General features: G+C 36.4%; 3 protein-coding genes and 1 pseudogene across 3 annotated transcripts; all 4 read right to left on the reverse strand.

The window, feature by feature from the left end:
• Window positions 1–1,004: 1,004 nt before the first annotated feature.
• LOC102590501 (putative late blight resistance protein homolog R1A-10) lies at window positions 1,005–5,301 on the reverse strand. Its single transcript, XM_015307741.1, has 3 exons — window positions 4,368–5,301; window positions 1,759–4,179; window positions 1,005–1,346 (listed from the first exon to the last, which is right to left on the reverse strand). The coding sequence occupies exons 1-3, from the start codon at window positions 5,299–5,301 to the stop codon at window positions 1,306–1,308; spliced, it is 3,396 nt and encodes a 1,131-aa protein (XP_015163227.1). The 3' UTR covers window positions 1,005–1,305.
• A 232-nt stretch (window positions 5,302–5,533) lies between these two features.
• Window positions 5,534–7,155, reverse strand: LOC107060166 (putative late blight resistance protein homolog R1B-16). The gene has a single exon (XM_015307742.1). It carries the CDS (start codon window positions 7,118–7,120, stop codon window positions 5,534–5,536), a length of 1,587 nt encoding a protein of 528 aa, XP_015163228.1. The 5' UTR covers window positions 7,121–7,155.
• Window positions 7,156–9,378: 2,223 nt separating this feature from the next.
• Window positions 9,379–12,329, reverse strand: LOC107060167 (putative late blight resistance protein homolog R1A-10; annotated as a pseudogene).
• Window positions 12,330–14,462: 2,133 nt separating this feature from the next.
• Window positions 14,463–17,378, reverse strand: LOC102600333 (uncharacterized). The gene is given in 5 exon segments (NM_001288241.1): window positions 14,463–14,541; window positions 14,657–14,753; window positions 15,407–15,470; window positions 15,980–16,080; window positions 17,321–17,378. Coding segments are annotated over 5 exon segments (399 nt in total).
• Between the last annotated feature and the right edge of the window lie 211 nt (window positions 17,379–17,589).

Below are 17,589 nucleotides of genomic sequence, written 5' to 3' on the forward strand. Positions count from 1 at the left end.
AAACAGGAAAATTGATCGAATTCTTCTCAAGGGACTCTTATCATCATCGGTAGGCGTCCTAATCAACCAGCAAAGTTTATGTGTAAGGGACCTAAACCAATGCTCATCCTGAAACTCAACATAAGTTTGTTGACTTTTCTGTATAAGAACTTGATTATAATTCAAGTATTACATCATTATTCAACTCTCAAAGTTGCTGCTGCTCAACTATATGGGGCTATCCAACCTCATAGGAACTTGGTTGAAGGTATGAAAGTAGAAAATCTACATTTTCTATTTTCTCTATTAAAATGTGGTGCTTGTCAGCTTGTGTATCGTATTTGACCCAAGAAGCATCGGATAGGTTGGAATTCTTACCTTCTTGGTGACTCGTGTTTTCAAAAATATCGTCCTCCTTATATGATCGAGTGACATAATATTGATATATTAAAGTACAAAATTAATTTTTAGCTTACATTGGAGGGATGAAATTTCACATCTACATATGAGAACATAAATTAACATAGTTGTCAGCTAAAAGAATAGGATTTATTTACCCAAACCACCCAGATGAGCTATATGTTTGAGGCCAATTTGTCCTAATGCAAAATCATTTCATGCTTTATTTCGACGACGACAACAACATAGTTGGTGTAACCCCACAAGTGGATCCGAGAGGGTGGTGTATATGCAGTCTTATCTTACCAAAATGAAGGTAGAGATGGTGTATATACTGTCTTATCTTACGAAGGTAGAGACTGTTTCTAGCGGACTCTCGGCTGGCTGACAAATAATGGCTCTAATTTAATGATTTGAAATTGTTAACTTTCTGACCATTTGATGAAGAACCACTTCTTGATTCAACTATAGATCAAAGGCTTGTTGAAAAACTTATATTCCTTTTAATTTTGTTTGACTAATTTTGACTTGACATGAAACTTAAGAATTAAAGAAGACTTTTGAATTATGTAATTCTACATTAAAGATACGTAGAATGTATCAAAATGTCTTTTTATCTTGTAGTCTTAAATATATCATCAGTCATATGGAAAGTTTAAATAAGAAGTTGCCAAAAAAAAGGAAATAGACATTCTTTTTGAGACTAACAAAAAAAGTAGAGTAAGAAAAACAAATTGAAATGGGGATCAACTTGTGTATATCTCGACTACTTCTCCTCGATCTCATATCTCACTGATAATGCCTTAGCAACAGTTAATGTTGGTCTGCAATAGCCCCAATGTTCATTCAGATAAACTCCAATTATGGAATAAGATAAGCAAATGATTAACAAATCAAGTCTGAAAGTCTTCAATCCTCAGGTAAACATCAGTCTGAATCAGAATCACTTCCATTTAGTTCACATTCAGCTGTAGCAAAAAGAACATAAAGGGTCAACTATACATTTGATATACGCAAAGTTGAATCGATTTTGGTTCATGTTTAGTATAGACGGAAAGGTCAAAAACACACCTTAAATATCTGGTTTTTCGAATTTTATATCTGAACTATCAGGTGTGTGAGTTTCTTACCCGAACTATCATCAACTATTTATCAAAACACACCTCAACTATCAGTTATTTCCTTTTCCTACCTGAGTGATGGGGATGTTTCAGATAGGAAAATGGAACAACTGATAGTTCAGGGAGGAAACTCGCATATCTGATAGTTCATATATGAAACTCGAAAAATCGGGATACTTTAGCTGCATTTTTGACCATCAACTCTTTAATATATAACTTCAAAATTGTTTTAAGTTTCAAAGGAAATTATTGTACTAACCTGGATCGTTGTAAGAACGAACGTCCACAGCTTTGCTTCCTAGGGATTCTTGCTCTTCTTGAATAAGCACAGTAGAAGCCACGAGTTTCGCAGTACAGTTCTGTAACTCGATTAGTTGTAGCGAGTAAATATCAGCAAACTCAATAGGGATCTCCTCCAAATGAAAGCAATGTCTGATCACTAGATGCTCAAGAGCAGGGAAATGATCATTTGTGGCTTTCCAACATTTCAGATTTGTACCTTCAATTAGCAAAAACTTCAACTGTGGAAATCTTCCTTCAATTGGACGCCATTCTAGGCCATGACAAGCATTTGGTTTCAGCTTCAACACCTCAAGGTTAGGCCATTGCCCTATGATGTTCAACTCCTCCCATGATAGACAAGTTCCGACCAGTTTTAACTTCTTCAACTTTATTGGAAAATGTAAAACAGGCGATTTATGGAATCTTGAACTCCCGTGACTTACCTGATAACGATCAACTTTAACACTCAATGTTTCTAGCTGATGCAGATCAACAAGATGACGGAGGTCCATAACTTCTTCGTGCACTCCATAGTCATACACGTGCCCCCGAATACATAATTTCTTAATGTTTTGAAACCTTGAAAGGATCTTCTTAGTGCAACAATAAGGAATCAAGCCCGAAACAGACTGTATGTTTGGCCAAAACAAGTTCCTCTCTCCATCAATGGATGAACTTGGAGGATCTGGCAAATAAAAATTCCTGAGTTTCAGGTGCCTTAATTGTGTTGTTTCCCAAATTAGTTCCGGGAACTTAATAAATGAGATAACTGGCCCTCGAACGATGAATGTTTGTAGATTCAGTAATCTGCAAAGTCCTCCAGGTATGCCAAAAGAATTACGAGTCGAAAAGGATAGGTACCTCAACAAAAAGAGACTAAGTATCTGCAGGGGAAAGCTTGAGAAGAACATTGAACTCAAGTCCAAGACTCTGATTAAATTCAAATGACCAAGCTCTAAATTGGAATTGTTACTGAAAGAAGGTGCAGCAAACAGGAAAATTGATCGAATTCTTCTCAAGGGACTCTTATCATCATCGGTAGGCGTCCTAATCAACCAGCAAAGTTTATGTGTAAGGGACCTAAACCAATGCTCATCCTGAAACTCAACATCAGTTTGTTGACTTTTCTGTATGCTAATCCATTGACATCCCACACGAGGAACGGATCCTGTTTTATCATTTCTGATAAACAAAAAGTTTTGGCTTTGTGCTTCTCTCAAGCATAACTCATGGACCAGATCATGAATCCTACATGTCTTGATTTTTCTTCCATCTGCACTTCTTTTGCTAACTAAAACTAGACATCTATCCACGAGATCCTGCAAACGGTTTTTAGCCTCTTCTTCCAAGTCACCCTCCAGCTTCAAGAACCCCTCAGCAATCCATAATCTCACCAATCTCTTCACTGAAATTTCACTGTCTTCTGGAAATATTCCAAAATACAGAAGGCATGCTTTTAAGTCATTAGGCAAGTAGTTGTAACTCAATCCGAGCACACGTAGACATTGTTCATCAGGATCTTTCGTTACAAACGACTTAATATTCTCAGCAACATTCTCCCATTCTTCTTTTGTTCTCTTTGATTTGGAGAGAAGACCAGCAACCACGACAATCGTTAGTGGTAACCCTTGACATTTGCTTGCAATTTTCTCACCTATGGTCTGTAGTTCAGGCGGGAAGCTTTCATTTGCAAACGCCTTGCTCTTAAAAAGGTTCCAACTCTCATCTGAATTCATGAGATTCATCTTTAAAAGAAGATTACTTGAGCTAGCATTAATAGCTACCTCAGTATGACGGGTAGTCAACAATATTCGACTTCCATTATTATCAATTGGAAAACATTGTTTTGTGTCATCCCATGCTTTATTGCTCCATATGTCATCTATGACAATAAGATACCTCCTACATTTCAATTTTTTCTGTAGTAGGTCTGCTAGCTCATCCTCATCTCTGCTGTAGACTTTGTCATCGATATTGATTATTGACTGTAGAAGACTTAGCAGGATTTCTTTCACATTGTATTCTTTAGATATAGTAGCCCAAGCACGAACATCAAAACGAGACTTAATCGAAGGATGGTTGAAGACTTGTTTTGCTAAAGTTGTCTTACCAATGCCACCCATCCCAACAATTGGGATGACTTTTAGTTCATCTTTAGAGCCTCCTCTGAGTTCTTCAAGCATCCTTTTCTTTTCCTTGTCACGTCCCACCATATTGTTCGAAACATCCAGATTAGGTAATATTTCTGAGCTACTTGTATCTCGTAACAAGGACAACGTTGATGCTTGGCTACCTTTATGTTGTTGAATCTTTTGCGACTCTTCTTGAACACGGTCAATGTCCTTTGCTACTCGTTGCAAGCTCTCACGAAGTTTCTCATGTGCTTTCCTTTTCCTACCTGAATGATGGGGATGTTTCAGATAGGAAAATGGAACAACTGATAGTTCAGGGAGGAAACTCACATATCTGATAGTTCATATATGAAACTCGAAAAATGGGGATACTTTAGGTGCGTTTTTGACCATCAACTCTTTAATATATAACTTCAAAAAAAATTTAAGTTTCAAAGGCAATTATTGTACTAACCTGGATCGTTGTAGGAACGAACATCCACAGCTTTGCTTCCTAGGGATTCTTGCTCCTCTTGAATTCGTCCAGCAGAAGCCACGAGTTTTGCACTACAGTTCTGTAACTCGATTAGTTGTAGCGAGTAAATATCTGCAAACTCAATAGGGATCTCCTCCAAATGAAAGCAATGTCTGATCACTAGATGCTCAAGAGCAGGGAAATGATCATTTGTGGCTTTCCAACATTTCAGATTTGTACCTTCAATTAGCAAAAACTTCAACTGTGGAAATCTTCCTTCAATTGGACGCCATTCTAGGCCATGACAAGCATTTGGTTTCAGCTTCAACACCTCAAGGTTAGGCCATTGCCCTATGATGTTCAACTCCTCCCATGATAGACAAGTTCCGACCAGTTTTAACTTCTTCAACTTTATTGGAAAATGTAAAACAGGCGATTTATGGAATCTTGAACTCCCGTGACTTACCTGATAACGATCAACTTTAACACTCAATGTTTCTAGCTGATGCAGATCAACAAGATGACGGAGGTCCATAACTTCTTCGTGCACTCCATAGTCATACACGTGCCCCCGAATACATAATTTCTTAATGTTTTGAAACCTTGAAAGGATCTTCTTAGTGCAACAATAAGGAATCAAGCCCGAAACAGACTGTATGTTTGGCCAAAACAAGTTCCTCTCTCCATCAATGGATGAACTTGGAGGATCTGGCAAATAAAAATTCCTGAGTTTCAGGTGCCTTAATTGTGTTGTTTCCCAAATTAGTTCCGGGAACTTAATAAATGAGATAACTGGCCCTCGAACGATGAATGTTTGTAGATTCAGTAATCTGCAAAGTCCTCCAGGTATGCCAAAAGAATTACGAGTCGAAAAGGATAGGTACCTCAACAAAAAGAGACTAAGTATCTGCAGGGGAAAGCTTGAGAAGAACATTGAACTCAAGTCCAAGACTCTGATTAAATTCAAATGACCAAGCTCTAAATTGGAATTGTTACTGAAAGAAGGTGCAGCAAACAGGAAAATTGATCGAATTCTTCTCAAGGGACTCTTATCATCATCGGTAGGCGTCCTAATCAACCAGCAAAGTTTATGTGTAAGGGACCTAAACCAATGCTCATCCTGAAACTCAACATAAGTTTGTTGACTTTTCTGTATAAGAACTTGATTATAATTCAAGTATTACATCATCAGTTTGTTGACTTTTCTGTATGCTAATCCATTGACATCCCACACGAGGAACGGATCCTGTTTTATCATTTCTGATAAACAAAAAGTTTTGGCTTTGTGCTTCTCTCAAGCATAACTCATGGACCAGATCATGAATCCTACATGTCTTGATTTTTCTTCCATCTGCACTTCTTTTGCTAACTAAAACTAGACATCTATCCACGAGATCCTGCAAACGGTTTTTAGCCTCTTCTTCCAAGTCACCCTCCAGCTTCAAGAACCCCTCAGCAATCCATAATCTCACCAATCTCTTCACTGAAATTTCACTGTCTTCTGGAAATATTCCAAAATACAGAAGGCATGCTTTTAAGTCATTAGGCAAGTAGTTGTAACTCAATCCGAGCACACGTAGACATTGTTCATCAGGATCTTTCGTTACAAACGACTTAATATTCTCAGCAACATTCTCCCATTCTTCTTTTGTTCTCTTTGATTTGGAGAGAAGACCAGCAACCACGACAATCGTTAGTGGTAACCCTTGACATTTGCTTGCAATTTTCTCACCTATGGTCTGTAGTTCAGGCGGGAAGCTTTCATTTGCAAACGCCTTGCTCTTAAAAAGGTTCCAACTCTCATCTGAATTCATGAGATTCATCTTTAAAAGAAGATTACTTGAGCTAGCATTAATAGCTACCTCAGTATGACGGGTAGTCAACAATATTCGACTTCCATTATTATCAATTGGAAAACATTGTTTTGTGTCATCCCATGCTTTATTGCTCCATATGTCATCTATGACAATAAGATACCTCCTACATTTCAATTTTTTCTGTAGTAGGTCTGCTAGCTCATCCTCATCTCTGCTGTAGACTTTGTCATCGATATTGATTATTGACTGTAGAAGACTTAGCAGGATTTCTTTCACATTGTATTCTTTAGATATAGTAGCCCAAGCACGAACATCAAAACGAGACTTAATCGAAGGATGGTTGAAGACTTGTTTTGCTAAAGTTGTCTTACCAATGCCACCCATCCCAACAATTGGGATGACTTTTAGTTCATCTTTAGAGCCTCCTCTGAGTTCTTCAAGCATCCTTTTCTTTTCCTTGTCACGTCCCACCATATTGTTCGAAACATCCAGATTAGGTAATATTTCTGAGCTACTTGTATCTCGTAACAAGGACAACGTTGATGCTTGGCTACCTTTATGTTGTTGAATCTTTTGCGACTCTTCTTGAACACGGTCAATGTCCTTTGCTACTCGTTGCAAGCTCTCACGAAGTTTCTCATGTGCTTTACCTCTCTGCATTTCATCTTCTGCTATCATAGCTTCTCTTAGTCCAAATTCAATTTTGTCTTCAACGACATTAGCAAATCCTTTTATCCGCGCTTCCAGCTCTGTCATTGCCATATGATTATGGATTTGTTTCTCAGAGTTCTTGAGAAATGCTTCTATAGAACTGACTTTTTTATGAAGCTCTATGATTTCTTCTCTGTGGTCAAAAGTAAGGGATAACATTGGTGAATCGGACGTCAACAGCAGTTCCATTGTTCTTATAAGAGATGCTATACTTGCATAGGCCATAGGACTTGAAAGCTGCAAGTTGTAGGACAGTAGTGTTACAATAACACGATTTGCGAAGTTGTGAAAAGAACAATAACAACAACAACATACATAGTTTAATCCTACAAAGTGAGGCCTGGGGAGAACAAAGTGTACGTAGATCCTCAAAAATTAGTGCCTCACCAACTATATTTTGAAAGATCCGAGCAACAAATGTCAGTAACAAAGTGGATTCGTATCATTACCTCGGAAGAGGAATAATCAGAGGCGTATCCAGAATTTCGATTAGATGGGTGCACAATTACGAAAAAATATATCTTAAATATAAATTTGATCGATTTGACTTTTAGTTCGTAAGATGAACCATTAAAGTTTAAAAATTATAGGTCCAAAATATATAATACTACTAGTTTAAATTTTAATATATACATTTGATGTAATTATATAAAAAATTTAACAATGCTAAATTTTTTTAGGTAATTCTCAATGTAACACACTTGAAAATTTTGAAAGAATAAAGGAAAAAAACAAAAGAAAAATTAGTTGAAACGACAAAAGTGTAACTGATAACTACTTGGAAAAGTGTTACTCAAAGAGACAAGACAAATATAAGATTTAAATTTCTATCTCTGACGTAGAGAAATGCACCCAATTATTATCGCATTATTATATGATACTTTGAACATGGATTCACACATCTATATTTAAATATTTTTTTAGAAATAAAACACTACTATATATGATCTAGAGAGGGGAGCATGCGTTCACGTGAACCCACGGCACCCCCTCTAAATACGCCTCTGAAGAGGATTATACATAGCTACAAAAATTCATTTTTATTTTATTTTTCTAGTTCAATCAAATGACAAGAGCGGATCTAGAGCACAACCTACAGGTTCATGAAACTACGCAAACTGAGAAATTTTAAGAAGAAATCCTACTAAATATCTATAAATATTTAACTTCAAACCTTAAATTCGCCTCTAATTAACCTTTCAATAGCAAATTAACAATATTGATGAAATATTTTACCTATCAACCAACAACAACAACATATGCAGTGTAGTCCCACAGAGTGAAGTCTGAGGAGGTAAGAGTGTATGCAGACCTTACCTCTATTCCAGAAGTGAGGTAGAGAGACTGTTTTCAATAGATCCACGGCTCAATGACAAAAAAATTTACCTATCAACCAAGTTAAACATTGTTGTATATTAACTTAAGATTACATACAACGATAAACTTCAAATTCTGAATTTGCCTTAATCGAGAAAAGAGATTGGAGATATGGCATACCTGTAATGGCGAAAAGTTGAAATGTTGTCTGCAATCAAAATTACCAAGTAAGTTCTATATAAAGAGAAAAAAAAAGAAGTTGACTTTATAGAGATGGGATAAGAAGAGTTGACTTTATAGAGAGGTGATAACTCCAATAATTCCACCTAGGGAAGTGTGTCAATCAAGAAATTAGAAACCAAAAATAGAATATTACAAAACTTATATTAAGTTTTGAGATAAACGTGTAACGCACGTTCCCAAAAATTAGTATATGTAAAATTACTTGAAAATTTTCACTGAACGTTTAACAAAGGAATACACATGTATGTACATAGTATTATTAAAACAACAACAACATAAAGCAGTATAGTCCCATTAACTGGGGTCTGGGGAGGGTAGAGCATACACAAACTACCTCAAAGTTAGAGAGACTGTTTCCGATAGACCTCGACTCAAGAAAAATAGTTCAGAAAGAGATGCCCTATTATTGAAAATTTAGAGAAATTACATCTCTTTGGAAGCCACAGAATAATGCTAAAACATAGTAATGTAATGGCAAATTTAAAGTTTAAACAATATGAAAATGAAATCCTTCAACTTCAATCCTTCTTCTCTTGAAGTACTCCTTAGCTAATGTCAGTCTGACTCAAACGCCACTCCCGCACTTTAGCTGTAGGAAAGAAACACAAAAGGTCAGTAGTAGTTTTACACAAGTCACAACTCACAAGCATCCAAAGGCGGATTTCAGTTATGCTTTTGATCATTAGTCGTATAGGAAAGATGCAGTTGAATAACGATAGAGATCCAAAACAATTAGAGTATAAAAGAATTGTGATCTGTTTATTGAATAATAAAACTGTAGGATTTACAAGATATTTATACAAGTAATAGAGTCCTAATTATCTACTGATTTCAAGCTAATGACCGTTAGCCATAATGGGAGATCCCTGATTTTGGGGGAGATCCCTGATCTAGTGTCGATAAATAAGGTATAGTCAACAGCATCAACGGTCAGTTATACGTTTATAGAACCACAGATATCTTAGATCAGCCACAGGAGGACAGGTGTGAGGTGGAATGGAATAAAATTCAGTAACCTTAAGAAATATGTACTTACATGAGATACGAACATCCACTGGATTATTTCCGATGTCTTCTTGTTCTTGTTGAATTCTTGTGGCAGAAGCCTCGAGATGGGGCTTACAGTCCTTTAACTCAATTAGTTTCAGTGAGCTGGTTTCTGAAAACTCAATTGGTATCTCTTCCAACTCAGTGCAATCTATAATCATGAGACGCTCGAGGACAGGAAAATTGTCATTTGTGATGTTCCAGTACTTGAGATGACTGTTGTTTAAGAAGTAGAATCTTCAAGCGAGAAAATCCTCCTGAAATCGGATACCATTCTTCGCCTACAGCATCAAATATCAGCTTCAGCACCTCAAGGTTAGGCAATTCACCTACTATATTCAAGTCGTCCCACCTTAGACCAGTTCCGTACAGCTTCAACTTCTTGAGTGTTGCTGGAAAAGCTTTTGCACTTGGAATGGTCACGGGTACGGAATCCTCAAGATCAGCGTAAATAGTAACACTCAATGTTTCAAGATGTTGTAGATGGACGAGATTGTTGAAAAGTCTAGATTCTTGAAAACCTTCATAGTCATTATTATCTCCTTCAACTTTTAACTTTCTAACATTCCGAATACCTGAAATGACCTCTTTTGTGCAACAACCATGAGACAAGCCCAAAATAGTGTGTATATTTGGAAGTCCCAAGTACCTCTGTCCATCAACGGATACAGTTGGACTATTCGGCAAAAGAAATGAAGTCAGTTCAAGGTGCCTTAATTGCGTTAGTTCCCAAATTTCTTTTGGATAGATGCCAAAGTCACCTGGACTACCATCAACAATGAATGTTTGGAGATTCCATAACCTACAAATATCTGTTGGTATGTCAAAATCTCCTAACAATTCAAGGTACCTCAACCAAACAAGGCATAGTATCTGGAAAGGAAATCGTTCAAGCAGTACGAAACTCAAGTCCAAGATTCTGAGTAAACTGAAATGAAAAAGCTTTGATTTGAGACTAAAAGTTCCAGAATAACTGTTATTAAAGAAAATAGAACGAGTTTGTTTCAAGAGATTGTTATCAGCATCATCTGTCTTCCTCCTTATCAAATGATGATGTCCCGGTGTAAGAAGGGTCCTATAACTACCAAAGCCACGTTTACCTTCTTTAATCTGTCGCTTAAATGGACGGAATTTTTCTTAAACAGCATTTTATCATCTTCATCTTCTGACACTAAATCATTTTCATCAACATCCGAATCATCTTCATCATCATCCAAATCATCATCGTCATCTTCGTCAACATAATCATATTTATCTTCATCCAAGTTATGATATTCATCCCAATCATCATCTTCATCCAAATTATAATCTCCATCATAATCAACATATACAATGTCATTCATGACAAAAAGGCTTTGCCTTTGAGCTTCTCTCAAACATAGCTCATATATTAGATTATGAACCTTACAATATCTAACTCTTGTTTCATCCAAACTTTTTTCGCTGACAAGAACTAGACATCTATCAATAAGATCTTGCAAACACTTCTCAGCCACTCCTTCCAAGTCTTTTTCAAACTTTAGGAACCCCTCAGCAATCCACAATCTCACCAATCTCTTCACCGACACCTCACTGTCTTCCGGAAAAATTCCAAAATACAGAAGGCATGGTTTTAGGTCACTCGTCAAGTGGTTGTAACTCAAACCAAGCACATGTAAACATTGTTCATCTGGATCATTTGTGACAAATGACTTGACATCTTTAGCAACACTTCCCCAAACTTCTATTGTCCTTTTAGATTTGGACCAAAGTCCAGCAACCACGACAATAGTTAGCGGTAACCCTTGACATTGGTCCACAATTTGCTTCCCAACAGTCTCAAATTCAGATGGTAATGCTTCATTTACAAATGCAGCACTTTTAAAAAGGTCCCAACTCTCAACTGGACCCATGAGACCAATCGGCAGAGAGATATTCTTTGTACCAGCACTCCAGCAGAACAAGCTACCTCAGTGTTACGGGTAGTCAACAATATTCGACTCCCATTGTTTTCACTTGGAAAGCATAGTCTCACATCATCCCACGCTTTATCGCTCCACATGTCATCCAATACAATTAAGTATCTCCGACTCTTTAAACTTTTTTGTAGCATGTCTGCTAGCTTTGACTCATCTTCCGTGTTAACCGTGTCATCCTTTTCTTTTGTAGAGTGCAAAAGGCTTACCAAGATATCTTTTACATTATGTTCTTGAGATATAGTCGCCCATGCACGAACGTCAAAATGAGATCGAATGAATGCATCATTGAAAACTTCTTTTGCTAAAGTTGTTTTACCAATGCCTCCCATCCCAACAATCGGGATAACTTTGAGTACACCAGAGAAACCTCTAGTTAGTTCTGTCATCATCTTTTCCCTTTCATCACGACGTCCCACCATATTGTTCTTACCATTCAGAATAACTTTTGCTGAACTTGAAGCTTGAACAAAATATTCCTCCAATGATTGCTTGGCTTTATATTGAATCTTCGTAGACTCTTTCTGTACGCGATCAATCTCCTCTGCTACTTGTTTTAGACTATCACAAAGCATCTCGCGTGCCTTCTTCTTCTGCATTTCATTCTTCGCCATTATGATATCTGTTAATCGCAGTTGAATTGTAATTTCAACACCATCCGCAACTTCTTTTATTTGTGCTTCCAGATCTGTCATTTCCCTAGAAACATTGCTTTTCTCAAATTTCTTGAGAAATATTTCCAGGGAACTAACTTTTTCACTAAGAGCGTGAAATTCTTCTCTGTGGTCACAAATTTGAGAACGCATTTGTGAATCAGATGTCAAGAGTAGTTGTATTGTGTTTAGAAGAGAAGCAACACTAGCATAAGCCATATCTGTTGTATTCAAATTATCACCTGAAAGCAGAGAAATCAGGTAAATTTTCAGTCATTGCTATCTCAAATTCTCAATCACTTAGCTTATGTGCATTGATGCAATAACCGCGGTCGCCAGCTTGCGCATACTTCGACTAATTCTAGAGGAAACCTGTTACCTCCCACCAACAGGTACTACGTTATTCTATCCATCAAGGTTTAGACAGATGAAAGTAAATCACGTAATTATTGTCTCCTAAGGAATTTGAACCTGATACCTCATGATTCTCCTCTCATATATTGTAGGCTACACCCATGGCCGCAGGTACTAAACTCTTATCGTGCAACAAATGAGTTATGAGGTATTGTGATAGATCTAGAATAAGTTTCGACAAATATCAAAGAAATGAACAGCAAATAAATATTGAACTACAACAAATACTTGTGTTACATCCCAGCTAGCATTCCACCTGATTCAAAAATTGAACTACGAATATTGACTTTGACGTATAATTCACAAATTAAAAATAAAATAAAATAGATCTTCAACGATTGTAGAAATCTAGATATAACTAGTTTGATCTCCACATTTATGGATTTTCCAGAAGTTCAGATTCATCCTAAAATTAGATTCGTACTCGTGCAAGGAGCTAAAACTTATACTTGTACTTGACTGTTGCTCAAACTCTTCAAAACTATTGTCAAGTGTGTCAGATCCTCCAAAAATGCATGGTTCGACAACATTTACAAAGTTTTCAAGTAATAAAATGACAAGAACACCAACTAACCTTCAAATGACAGATAAAGGAAAACAGGACTAGTGCTGAAATGTAGCCAGCTACTGCAAAAGAGAAGCATGTACTGCTATAATACTTAGAGAAAAGAATACAACAAACAAAAAATATGAATAAATAATCAATTGTTATTCAACAAATGAAGATCAGTACATGCAGAAGTGCTCCCACATGGGTGTTAATATATTATAAGCCACTTAAATTAGCTGTTTTTGTGTTGGATTTAGGATTTTAAGTTCATGTCAAGTTAATATACAATAATAACTGGATAAGTGGACTGGATTCCGAGCTAAAAATTCTTATACATTTGATGAATATAAATACATGGTCTAGACAAAGTTAATTGAATTTACATAGAATTATTTCCTGCTATCTGAAGAGACCATTTCACTAAATTATTATTATTTAAAGGAAAGAAGACTTGGCTTTAGAAAATTAGATTGATAACTTCAACCAAAGAAATATAATATTATGTCACATGGATGTTATATGTATTATTATTATATGGTGTCTGCAATCATGTTATCCAAGTAATTAAAGTTTATACAAATAAAAAAGAAAGAGTTGACTTCACAGAAAGAGTTGATTTTAGAAGGTTGGCCAAATAGGCTACGAGTAAGGTAAAATAATGCTTATGCTACTTTAAGTGTCGGGGAAGAGTGTTTATCTTTTTTCATTTGAGGGGTGTACGATATGTAAAGATATGACACTTAAGCTTAACTCAACCCCAAAAACTAGCCGAGGCTTGGGAGTTGACATCCAACGGCGGTGGAGGTGTGGGGCTTTCATACAGGTGTCACTCTTAAAAAGTAACATAATAGCTGCATTTTTAAAAGTTAAAAGAGTGAATTTTTAAAATGTTTTCAGCCGCGTGTATAACCTACCTTCTTTAGATGGTACGCGTGAAATTACATCGAGTATGTTATTGACAAATTTGAATTTGATGTTGGGAGGATGTTTAAGCTCAAGGTAAAGAGTTTTCCTGCATTCACTCTCTCCCATGGCTGATTTGACATTTTTCTGTGCAAATAGTCTTTCTATGTGCTTGTTCTCATAATGAAGCCCTTGTGCTATTCTTGGCGTCAATGGCGACAACCTACTTGGGGCCGGATGGAGCATAGCTTCTACAGATTCAACTGAACTCATTACTTTTTACACGAATCATGAATAAATATATGTGAAAAGAGAAGGTAAAGTTTAAACAAATATCAAATTATGAAATCATAATATCAAAAGTACAATGAGTTCAATACTGAGAATTTTAGAAACTGAACTCATCAAGTTTAAATTCTGGATCTGCCTCTGAAACCTGCCTCTACCTGCCTCCCGAGTCTACTCAAGACCAGTGCATCTGAAGTCTACTCATCGAACGTACTCATAAATCCACCAAGAAATCCAGCTCCATTGCAGTCGCCACACAATATATCTTTTTTACCTCTGCATTAAAAGAAGTGCAAACATGAAAACATGGCATTGCAGCATTTTTGTTAACTTACTTAGGAACTGAATACCAATATGAAACCAAAAAGCACAAGTGATATAGGACAAGTACCTGCATAGCCAACACAGTCCACCGGCTTTAAACCGCCCGTTGAAATGATCAACGGAGTTAACCCCAACGCCTTTACATTGTGAGCACGCCACTGCACCTGAGAACGATACAGTGTATAAGAAACAGAACGTTGTAAACTAATTCCAAGTTGAAATTGGATTATTTAAGGTCTATGTATGCAATATGTATGTATCTATTTCTGATGAATTGGAAATTCGATACCGTAATAAGTATGTAACACAATGAATAATCAGCAAGAGTGCAGCATTAGCAAAAGTCTTGGAACTAGACACTTTTCACTCAAACGCATCGTAATTCTCACATAACTTTGATGAATAATTTGAGATAAGTTCGTAAAAGAGGTGTTCTCCAATCAAGCGGTCAACAGCAAGAGCCAAATTACTACTTGATTCATATAATCATTTCAAGGAAAGAAATCCTAGCAAAAGGTAAAATAGACATTATGCTGATAAACATATAGCAGTTCTCCGGAAAATGCCGCTTCCTTCATGAGAATTCATTGAACCTGATGCAACAGTTAGCATGTAAACTGAATTGAATATAATCTCCATTGCTGCAATGCAATGAACATCCACTAAACAGAAAGACATAATTACAATATTAAGAAATACTTATTAGTCACTTGGAGTTCAAAATGTAGGAGTGTGTTTGTCGAGAGAAGTCCACTGAACCTTATCATTAATGACGAGTGAGAATTCAAAATCTATCAAATATGCATCAATGACTTACCATTTCCCTCACACTTTTGACAGACTATGCTCCTTACTTTTGTTTCTTTATCACTGTCAGCGGCCTAGAAAAAAGAGTTCAGTGTTAAGCTCTGGCAAGATACAGACAACTCAAGGAAAGAGAAGCAAATATGGTATAGTTAGATCATAAAAGAGGTGAAAGGAAATTTCTGGAGCAAACTGAAGTTTCTATAGAACTCAAGTAAGCCCTTGTGATAACAGATAACATTAAGCTTAGAATTTCCATCTTTACGGACTTCCCTATTCATTTATAAGAAATGAGAAACGGCAAAGAGATTCTCATTAGGATTTGGAATTATGCTGCTTGATCCCGTTTCACATAAAATAGAGTTATGAATATAATATGATGCAGATGCTACCACATATATTTAAAATTTTAGTGATTTTTCGTGCTCCATGTCAGAAATACTGCACAATTGAACTCATTGAGTTTACGTTCCATCCGCCACTGTGTCTAAGCACAAAAGTAAACAAATGTAGCCATTGTTTATTGATTTGAGCACATGTAATTGTAACTTTGCACTAATATCTATCCATGGAAGTCCAAAATTACCTTCACTTCTACGACTCTTAAGTTACTCTTGGAGTTGAAGGTAACATCTTTGATCAATTGAATCTTTCTTCCAGCGCAATTCCCATTTCCATTAATTAAACCTGACAAGAATATAAAATCACAACTACATAAAAGGTTCTGAAAAAGATTGGATCTTTAACACCAAACACGTTTACATTCTACACACAGTTGCAGACTCACAAACAAGAAATGACCCGAGAAAGCATGAAAAGGCCTATGCATCAAGTAATTGACAAAATACATAACTACTCATTAAGCAAAAATGTGGAAAAGAGTACAAGAATAAATAGAAACTGGAATTATACCTGGTTTATTGACAGAGTTGAAGGAAGCTAGAGGTGTGAAACATAAGAGAGTTTTCCGTTAAGACAATGAATTTAGTTGTACCTAAAACGGTTCACAAATTAAAAATATTGAATCATTTTTTTTCCCACCCCCACTTTGTGAGACCACAATGGGTACGCTGTTGTTCCCACCTGATGTCCCGTACCCCTATTCGGCCCAACTAAATCCGGATTTGCATCCGGAAGTCCCACTTTGGGGATAAAATGCTCCCTAACAAAGATGACTCACACCTCGCGCTCGAACCCGAGAGGTCCCAAAACCTCTGGTTAAGTTTGAAAGAACTCTTACCACTCCACGACACCCCCTTGTTGGTAAAAAGATTGAATCTTTAAAACCAAACACGTTATGTTCTACACATAGTTGAAGACCCACAAACAAAACTAAACCAAGAAAACATGAAAAGCCATAGACATCAAGAATTGACAAATAAAACATAGCTACCACCAAGCAAAAAGACATTAAAACTACAAGAACAAATAGAACTTGGAAAACATACCTGGTTTATTGACAGAATTAAAAGAAGCTAAATGGATGAAACAGATAATTAACAATTAAGACAGTGGATGTAGTTGTTTCTGAAAAGGTTCTCAAATTTGTTTTAAAAATTGAATCTTTTTTATTGGTTCCCACTAAGTCTCTGGTATTCGCATTGAAGCCCGACTACAGCATTCATGCTGGGATGTCCCAAATTGGATAATAAAGAGTTCCCTAACAAAAGGGACTTCATACCCGAGCTCGAACCCAAAACCTCGTACAAAAAGGTGCTTACCACTCTTGTGGAAAAAAAAATTGAATCTTTAAAACCAAAACACATTATGCTCCACACACAATTGCAGACCCACAAACAAAATTGAACCAAGAAACCATAAAAAGGCCTAAACATCAACTAATTCACTAAAAACACAAGCACCCCTAAACCAAAAAAGGCATAAAAACAGCTACAAGAACAAAGAGAAATTGAGTATACATATATACCTGGTTTATTGAAAGTGTTCAATGAAGCTAAAGGGGTGAAACACACAGAATTTGCCATTACGACAGTTGAATTTCACTTTCTTTTTTGAATTTAATCAGAGAATTTGCTAAAATTGTGTTGGTTTTAACAAAAACATGTAACCTCAGGTTACTAGATAAGGCTCATTCTTTTTTTTGGTCTCACTCTCTTTCCTTGTTCTAAATATCTACAAGGAAATGACTGATATAACCTTTATCCTACCAAGGAAAGAAGTAGTTGTATAAAATAT

This window comes from Solanum tuberosum, unplaced genomic scaffold (genome assembly GCF_000226075.1).
Source record: "Solanum tuberosum cultivar DM 1-3 516 R44 unplaced genomic scaffold, SolTub_3.0 scf00063, whole genome shotgun sequence".
Taxonomy (NCBI): Eukaryota; Viridiplantae; Streptophyta; class Magnoliopsida; order Solanales; family Solanaceae; genus Solanum; species Solanum tuberosum.